The 10,302-nt window shown below is 40.5% G+C and overlaps 1 protein-coding gene across 1 annotated transcript; it reads right to left on the reverse strand.

Annotated features, from left to right (window-relative positions):
• Nucleotides 1-4,083: 4,083 nt before the first annotated feature.
• LOC133884003 (probable metal-nicotianamine transporter YSL3) lies at nucleotides 4,084-9,471 on the reverse strand. Its single transcript, XM_062323409.1, has 6 exons — nucleotides 9,135-9,471; nucleotides 8,403-8,569; nucleotides 8,043-8,140; nucleotides 7,799-7,933; nucleotides 7,103-7,289; nucleotides 4,084-5,217 (listed from the first exon to the last, which is right to left on the reverse strand). Exons 1-6 carry the CDS (start codon nucleotides 9,469-9,471, stop codon nucleotides 4,084-4,086), a joined length of 2,058 nt encoding a protein of 685 aa, XP_062179393.1.
• Nucleotides 9,472-10,302: the final 831 nt, after the last annotated feature.

Here is a 10,302-nt window from a genome sequence, read left to right on the forward strand (position 1 = left end):
GACCACGACTAGAGCTCAGTCTCGAGTCCAAGTAGACTTGGCCTTTGAGGGGTGACGTCCAGGTAACACAAGAATTTAGTAGGAATCCATCCAAGGAAGCATGAACAGTGAGAAACGAGTTCACCTGGTGGTCTAATTGTCGTGCACGTGCTCTTGTAATTGGACCTTGTATGATTTGAGGATTATTGGTGGTATTGATAGTATCTGAAGGAGCCATGGGCTCATCACATTGGAAGAGAAGATGAAGATATGTGAATTGATATGCCGATCGACGAATACATCGACATGCCACTTGCTAGAGATACATTGGCCGATGATGATCTAGAGGAGATGTTGGCCGACACCGACATCGATGATCTGGAGCAGATGTTGTGCAATGGGGAGGGGAAATTCACCAGTGAAAGAGATTTTCAAAAGTTCCAGTGTATAGTAGAGAGCATTAAAACACCGTTGTTCCCGGGCTGCGAGAATGAGCACACAAAGTTACGTACCGTGCTTTCACTACTGCAATTAAAGGCAAGCAACGTGTGGTCTGATACAAGCCTCACAGAATTATTACTGTTCTTGAAGAAATTGCTTCCAAAGGAAAATGTACTACTAGAAAACACGTACCAAGCCAAACAGGTTGTGTGCCCATTGGGGTTAGAAGTACAGAATACATGCATGTCCAAATGATTGCATGCTATATCGTGGAGAGCATGCAGACTTGCAAGAGTGTCTTGTTTGTAGTGTAGCACGGTACAAGCGTGACAATGATGATATCGACAGTGAAGGAAAGCAAAAAAGGCGTCCCGTGAAGGTGATGTGGTATTTTCCTATAGTCCCCCGTTTGGAGCGTTTATTCGCGAACAAAAGGCATGCCAAATTGATGTGATGGCACGCCGATGAGGGCAAGGATGATGGAATACTGAGACACCCCGCTGATTCTACATAGTGGAGAAACATCGAGAGGAAATACAAGAAGCTCTTTGCAGAAGATGTGAGGAATATAAGATTTGGCTTGAGTACGGATGGGATGAATCCATTTGGCAACATGAGCAGTAGTCATAGCACTTGGCCTGTGACTCTATGTATCTACAACCTTCCTCCTTGGTTCTGTATGAAGCGGAAGTACATTATGATACCGATACTAATACCAGGGCTGAGACAACCTGGCAACGATATCGATGTCTACCTGAAACCATTAATGGAACATCTTGTAATACTGTGGAATGATGGTGTGTAGGTATGGGATGCATACAAACGAGAGGACTTCACCCTACGCGCAATGTTGTTCGTAACAATCCAAGATTAGCTAGCCCTTGGCACCTATCGGGCCAGATTGTCAAAGGCTACTATGCATGCGTGCATTGCTTGGACAAAACGGAGAGCTTGTGCCTGAAGAACAGCTGAAAAATGGTGTACCTGGGTAATCATAAATTTCTTCGTAAGGATCACCCGTACCACAGCAACATGAGAGCTTTTGATGTGAAACTTGATACTTGATCACCTCTTAAGCATCGCAGTGGGAGATAGGTATATGAAATGGTAAAGGGACTTAGGGTTATCCTCGGAAAGGGAAGTGGGAGTACACCGATTCTGAAATCTAATCTTCGAACTCCTATGTTCAAAAAGAAATTTGTCTTTTATGACTTAGCATATTGGCTGGATTTAGTGGTTTGACACGTAATCGATGTCATGCACATTGAGAAGAATATGTGTGATAGCTTGACTGGTACATTATTAGACATACCTGATAAAAACAAAGGATACACTCCAAGCATGGAAGGACCTAAAATGTTTGAAACTCAAACATGATCTACATCCCGAAGAGATGGAAGGTGACAAATATCTTGGCCCTGCTAACTACAATCTGAGCAAGGCGAAGAAAATTGCAATGTGCAAGTGCTTGCATGGAATCGAAGTACCATCCGGTTACTCCGCCAACATAAAGAGACTAGTAAACATGAAAGACTTGAAATTAACTAGCATGAAGACTCATGATTGTCATGTGATAATGACACAGATGCTTCCAATTGCAATTAGAGGTATTCTGCCACTGAAGGTTCGAAACCCAATCATAAAGTTGTGTTCATTCTTCAAAGCGATATCGTAGAAGGCCATCGATTCGACTGAGCTAGATAAGCTATACGAAGACCTAGTTGAGACTCTGTCCCAGCTTGAGGTGTTGTTCCCTCCATCGTTTTTTGATATCATGATGCATCTCATTGTTCACATTGTAGAAGAGATACAGATTCTTGGCCTTGTGTTTCTACATCAGATGTACCCTTTCGAGAGGTTCATGGGAGTTCTTGAAAAATATGTTTGTAACCAAAATCGTCTGGAAGGCTACATGGCCGAGGGCTGGGGAATCGAGGAGGTCATTGATTTCTGCATTGACTACATGAATCTCAAATCGATTTGTATGCCTCTATCTCACCATGAGGGGAGGCTACAGGGGAAAGGGACGATAGGTGCAAACTCATTCCACACTAATGATCTCGTTTCATTCACACAAGCATATTTCACAGTTTAAAACAATCAGTATGTCGAAGAACACCAGAAGATGCTACGCATCAGAAACCTAGGGAAGTCCGATGTTTGGATCGCGCGAGAGCACTGAGATCATTTTCGCGTTTGGTTACGTAGACAAGTGATGGATAAGCAAATAGAGTGTGCTTAGTTGAATTTGTTGGCTCACGGACCGTCAACTACAATCTTCACATTCCAAGGATATGACATAAATAGCTATACATTTTATACGAGAGCTTAGGATAATAAGTGCTCCAACCAAAATAGCGGTGTCCGTATAGATGCCTACGACTGTAATGGAAATAGGGAGACCTACTATAGATTCATAGAGGAGATCTGGGATCTCAACTATGGAGTGTTAAAAGTTCCTCTTTTTCCGTGCCAATAGGTCAAACTCCCAGGGGGTGTGAAGATCAACAAGTACGATATGACTACAATGGACCAAAAACTCATTCGATACAGGGAAGAACCATTCATACTTGTGAATGATGTTATGCAAGTCTTCTATGTAAAGGACCTGGACCCGGCTAACAAGGAGGAGCACCACGTGGTTCTTCAAGGAAAAAGAAGGATTGTCAGAGTGGAGAATATTGTTGACGAGGAAGACTATAATCAATTCGACGCGCTACCTCCTTTCAGAGAGGATGTCAACCTAAGTCCCATGGAAGACACCGATGAACCTCCCTATGTACACCATGATCATAATGAAGGGCGAATCGTTAAGACAAAGTAGCATAATTGTATTAATTACTATGTATGAATTTGTTTTAGATGCAATTATACCTCACTTTTGTCCTTTTAGTGCCAGGTAGTGATCCGCCGGCTCGTGGCTAGAGCCGATTTTCACTGCCGGTTCTTTTCGAATGACCTTTTAGTGCCAGTCTATGATATGAACCAGCAGTGATGCCAGCTCGTAAGAAACCGGCAGTGATGGGTCGGCATATAAGCCTATTTCTATAGTAGTGACTATCGGCCGAATCCTTTAGCCGATAGTGATAACCCCTTTCATTGCTGGTCCACGGAGCCGGCAGTGATAGTTCCCAACTATCACTACTCGTTACTCACTGCCGGCTCCAAAACTGATAGTGAAGGTGGTTTTAGAGCCGGTAGTGATATACTGTTCTGTAGTAGTGGTATGAGGATGATAACATATTGATTTGTATGGATGAATGATACTTGTTAATAAGGATGATATGTGATTTGTGTACATGGATGATTTATGAATGATACTTGTTAATATGAATGCTGTAGCTAACTTATATAAGAACTTTTGTGCTGTAACTAAAATATATATTGCAAAACTTTGTACATGCACAGCATACTGAGGTATAGTTACTGATGCTAACAAGGAGGATATGAGACCAGATGTCAGTATAACATTTTCTTTGATGCACCGATTTCAAAAAATTCAACGTGCTCTGGTCTAACAAAGACTTTGATGTGGCCCTAAAATTATTAAGTTATCCTTTTTTTGCTTCCTATCTATCTATCTATCTATCTAGTTGGATAAACTTCACTTCTCTTGACAAATTAACAGCACGTTGGAAACTATGTGATCTCTGAATACATGTTTCATGACTTCGCAGATGTAGCCAATTTACTTAGGAATCTATCCACCTCCCCAAGTTCTTCTCCACTCGGAAGAAACTTCATGCAGATTGGTGGGTGCACCTCGGCCATGCTTAGTAGTGTAGTTGGTAATGAAAATAGTCCTTCTCCGCATATCAAGCCTGCTGCAACTGCTGACGACAATAGCTCTGCACTTTGACTATGTATTTTATTCCACACAAACAACACTACACTACCTAGGCACATAGCTATAGTGAAGTAGGATCCGGTGAAGAATGGCAATGCTATCGCTGTCATACTAGGAATATACATTTGTATACTCCAACCTTTTTTCTGAGAAACCAGTCTAAGTACATCTACAGCTACTGTTATGAAGAAGGCAACCGTGCAAAATGTAACACAGTGTTCAGGTAGCTCCTTCACCCCTCCCATGCCAATTATCCCAATGGCACGATAGACTCCAGAATATGGGCATGGGTACTCAGAGTGCTTTGATCCAATGGCAATGCCGCTGTGCTTGGCAGTAGTTTTAAATGCGTAAAAGATGCTTGGATTAATAATTGAACCAAGTATGACACCAAAGATCTGCCCTGTTACCATAACTTGTGGTGAGGTCAGTGTCATGTAACCTGTCTTGGAATCTTGCATAGCCTGTGATGAAACATGAACAGTTGCATTGATAATCCCACAAGCTACAAGGCTAGCAACAACCGCTCCAGGGTGCGCGATCCATGCTGCGATGATGAAGATTGTGAACTTGGCATATGTTGGTGCAGCTGACCAATCTGTGAGTCCTGTTCCGTAGCTATTGCAGAAGGCAAAAACCGGAGCAACAACATATAGTGCTGCTACATGGTAAAATTTTATCTGACTGAAGATCGAAGGGATAACAGCTGCAGAAATTATTGCACATACGATGTATCCGACCACTGGTAGAGGAAGAGGGATTTTACTGGAAAGAAATAATTCAATCCTTTTACGGTCATCGTAGCTAAGGCTGGGGTGTTTCTTGATATAGTGAGTCATTCCTGAATCTTGTTCTTGCCTTTTGTGGTAGAAGTCAATCGAGGTCGTAGTAATGAGTGTGAGAAAGTTGAAAATGCCATCCGTAAGGATCATTGTTATTCCAAGGAATACCTGGAACATAATTAAAAGAATGAATATATCTGACTCTTGATAGGACTAGCAATATGAGTCATAATTTAATGCAACTGACATAATTAAAATCCTTTGAACAAACATTATATTAAAAAAATGTGGAACACATAGTTTGGTAGGTGCTGTAATCATGTGCTAGTTTGTCAAGGAATAAAATTTAGCATTAGGAGACTAGTGGCAGTGCCACACAATGACTCACGTTACACAAATGCATGTATCATCGTTCTTCACCATCATATATGTGATGACACCAATAAGTAGTCATTTAAAATTTCAGCCGCACAATTTCCGTTATAGGATCTACAGGGAATACCCAAGATAATAACCATTACTTTGATACCATGATAATACTATAATTCAACGCTACCAGGATATGGAATAGCTATGAGTGCCCTGGAGCGGTCCAAAGTATCAAACTAGAACACTAGAGAAAGGTCAAGGACCCATGTGTGTTTCCTTGATACAGGGGGGAATGAAAGTTTTCCCCAATGTGAAATATTCCCAGAACCGTCACCTCCCCCCCCCCCCCCCCAAGAGGCGTATTTCCCTTGACTACGTCACTCACGGCCGGGTGTACCTGCTTCCCAATTGTTCTGATTGTTTCTTCAGCGTTTTTGAATCGTGGGACTCTTTCCTGATAGGCTGATACTATAACTCCATGATCCTACAGTGCAAGTGCACTTGAGCCTTAGAACTCGATTATAGAGCAAAACATAAGACTTGTTGCAGTTTAGGCTTCAGTGTAACGAGAAAGCACAACTGCATGGTTTTTTGAACTTATTGCACTATTTGGTCAATTAAGACAAATGAACCCAATCTGAATGTCTATCGTGTGACCTTACCAGGCTAGACCTAAGTCCTAATAACCAATGTGGATTATATGTGTGACTGAGCACGTGTTCTCAGGTGGTTTCACGCTATCTCGGGTGATGTCCATGAAGCCAAGAACTAGTCTGGTCATCAAGCCCATAATATTGGTATTATTGGCATTTTTATAGATAGGTGTTTTTATTCCTCTAGAAAATGGAATATTCCTAAGTGCAGTTTCAATGGAAATTGAGTCGTAAAATATAATCAAATGTGTCATTAATGAGTGGACTTAAAAGTTGATGAAATTTTCTGATTTAAATACCGGTAAAATCTAAAAACTGCACGTGCATACTTTAGTCTTGTAGCATGTACACCTGTTTTGCTCTGAAAGTATACAAAATTATTTGCGAGTTTGAACCGATTTGCTTTTTCAGAAATTTGCTTGCAACAAATTTGTTTACAAATTGTTCTCATCTTTTTCTTGAAAATATGTAGCAGTTGAATCTAATAGTCTTCAAATTGTTCTAATTTGTTCACAAAATTTGTTGAATGTCTGATCTGAATTACCTTAACCTGTTTCTTAAATTGCTCACATATACATTCTAATTTTCTTACGAATTTTTATAAAGTTGCTTATATAGCTACATTTAGAGCAGATGAACAGATGTATTTTTGATCAAATGATTTCTTTGGTTTTTGTCACACATTGAAGTGGGAAATACATTTGTTGCGAGTCCGGATGTAAAAAATCCAAAAAGATAATAAAATGCTCATGTTCAAATATTTTTTTACTAAAAATATATATGCATGCATAAATCTAAAGCAGACGCGTGCAGTTTTTAGATATTTCCTTAAATATCTTTGGGATTGTACTGAGCTAATTGAATCAGTTTTAAATGTGGTATGTTCTAAATAGAAGATTCAGGGCAGCACAGAGATGCATCTAGAAGATTAGGTATCTTCATTAGCAAAACATGCTTTTTTGTCTATAAAAGGCTAAATTAGTAATGAAATGAGACAAACTTCAGATGATATTTCCCCCCCTCATACATACCTTATATCCATTCGATCCATTTAAACTTGTCGGACTATCGGTGTGATACCATTGCCCTTTTTTGCTTTCAATATAAGGGTATAAGAATCCCCAAGACAAGATGGCCCCAAAAAGCAAGGCAAAGTTTACCATAAATGGGCAAATCATACCGACACCAACATATGTTGCAGAGAAATCAAAGTAGAATCTGTAGGCAGAAATATATATACAAATATATATATAAGTACCTTGAAAGATGCTTGTCAGTTTGAAAGATGAAGGAAAACAATTACTTTCAAGGTCGTCATGGACTCAATCAGGTAAGTTACAAATTTTATCTGACACATCGATGGTCTCATTTTTTTTGACGCTTAGAATTGAATCTTTAATACCATGCTTTATGAGGTAAGCCTACTAGTGTATAGTTCCTCTGTTTACAATTTCATGTATTTTTTTCCACATTGCATGGTATCCAAGATAACACTTCGAGAACAAGTATGAAGAGAAGTACAATGCTAACTATTGCACGATATAACAATCTTATGAAAGTATAATTAATTAATTATGATGAAACTACTTTTCTTAACACTAGTTGACCCTTCTAAATCATTTTCCATGCATATTGCAAAAGTTGAACTACACACTCTCTCGACACTAATGTTTTAGCTGAAATGCGGGAGTATCTAGCAATACCATAACAATGGAATAGATACCTACCTGCGCTTATATAGTGCCAGTCCGAAAGTTGGGAAGGCTTGAAATCCACAATTATTGCCTGCCGTGTAGAACCATTGGAACACGGACCAAGAAAAGCTACCAAGAAATGTTTTAAGGAGAGTCGCAACTTGGAGCCTGGTTTAATGATGAACATTAGTGTATAATTTCAAAAACAAAAGAATAAATTCTTTAAATTTCATTAGCAATCTGTAGCATTATTTACAAACTATAAAATATTACTTACTTTGCTACGTAAGCACCTTGAGGGGTGTGAAAACTGTTAACAAGGTGAGCTGTCACCGAACCTGATGGGAATAACAATCTGTAGTCGATAAGCATGATCTGTAGTTAGATGGAAACACATTAGTGGAGAACAATTATGTAATGGAAAGGGATATTTCTTCATTTAGACGTTTATTGTGGAGGTGTACATTACAGTCTAATTTCGTTTTGAACTGTTTTCTTTTTCACAATGCATGCGTATTGAGAAAACGGACCTGGCTGATTCGTCAGAAATGAATAAATAAACTGAAAACATTCTGTAGGCTTTCAGGAGAGAATTACATGATGTAGATGGGGATTTAACTAGAGGAACAAGGACTACCTGCGTAAACGGCACAATGCACAATATCGAGGCAAACCCAATGAGGAAAAGGAATAGCGTATATTTTACTGTCGGCAGGTCTTCAATGATATCTTTCTGATCTGGGTTATCAACAAGTGATTTTGCTACTGCAGTCGTCATTCCAATGATGTACGTTGCAAAGCCACCTAGAGGGCAAGGACAGAAAAGGTAAATTTCGCCAGCCAAAAAGTAAGGGCCTGTTTGAAAATTGGAATTATTCATGCCAATTTTACGGAAAACAAATCAGTCCCGTAGAATTGGGTAAAATCTCCACTTTCCAGATGGGACATCAGCATGCAATGTAATGCAAAATGAATTAGCTATGCGTAACTTTTTTCAGGAACTATTAGCTATTTTAACTTGATTTACTATATATCGCACTTGCAAATGCTAGTGCATTTAGGTAGTTTTTAATTCGTGGGGGGATGAGATAAAACGGATCTATTTTATTTTTGAGTTATTTGGACAGAAAGCAGCGGAATTAAATAGTTCAGAATCAGAAAATATTGGTAGAATGTGGTCATCCTACTTCGAACATAACATCCTAAAATTAACTCAATTCCATCCTACTTACTAAACAAACAATAATATATAAATAAAATTATTTCATCTTTAAATATATAAATAGAATCATTCCATAATCTCACCTGCTCTCCAACCAAACATACGTTAGACTACTTCTGAATTACCAAGGCGTATACTTAATCTTACCTGTAAGCGCCATGTTAATGCAGGTAGTGATGGATGTGAGGACGAACATATTCTCCTGGCGGGTGAAGGGCAGTGTGGCGATGCCACAGCTCTGCAACAGGGCCACAAACCACTTGAGGAAGAAGAAGCTGAGGACGCTCGTCGGCATGTTGAGCGCCGGCACGATGCCGGCGGTCATGTGGATGCGCAGCGCCACGAAGCAGAAGACGACCCCCAGCACCGCCGAGACGACCATAGCCCGCAACGTCACTATCCCCCAGAACCCCGGCAGCGGCTGCACCTCGAACGCTCGCTCCACCGATGGCGTCAGCCTCGGATCTCCGATGTTCGCGTCCATGGCGAGCTGTGAGTACTAGCTCCAGCTCCCTTGGCTTCCGTGTTAGTGTTGTGGTGGAGAAGTGTGGCGGTGTCCCTGGCTGGTGTTGATGTAGGAGGCATGCGCGGGGTTGTGTGTGCTCAGAGGTGGAGAGGAAGTGTAGCAATGGTAAGTCCAAAAATAGCTTGCGGAGAAGCTGTTGGTTGGGGCACGTTATGTCTCGGTGGTGGCTGCGAGAGCAAAGAGGAGATGTTCAAAAGGAGATCGAGCAGAACTGGTGTGGAGGGATCCTAGCTGTGTATTTGTTATGAGCTGGCCGGGCGTCACCACCAAATAGGAGGCCTAGATATAGATAATTTAGGTTTGGTTTAAAAGTGAACAACATGATAAATGTTCATAGTCTGTCGAAACAGGCTCTTACTTGCAATCAAAAGGAGGATTCTTGCTGAAAGTTCGTTCCACTACTTTGCAGTTTGCACAGTGAGAAGAAAAATCGCTGTAGTGCTTGACAATGCGACGTCATTGACTATTGCCCCACTCCCCAGGTTGTGCTTTGGTTGTTTCACGCAAGTTTTAATCTTAGTATACAAACGTAGCTAGGGTCCGACAACATGCAGTTGCTGTAGGATGGACATATATGGAGCTAACGAGCTTTGTTCGAAATTGGATCATTCTGATGAAGTATCGTCTTACTTATAGTTTGCAAGCAATTTGGTTACAGAGCAACGAATAGAAATCGAGGCTAAGTGGAGTTGACATTTATTCCTTTGACTACGTGAAAAAAGCCTATGGATAATGGGTGATAAGTCATAAGTGACAGGTAAGGATTTATCACCTATAAAATCATAGGTG

Source organism: Phragmites australis, chromosome 11 (assembly GCF_958298935.1).
Source record: "Phragmites australis chromosome 11, lpPhrAust1.1, whole genome shotgun sequence".
NCBI lineage: Eukaryota > Viridiplantae > Streptophyta > Magnoliopsida > Poales > Poaceae > Phragmites > Phragmites australis.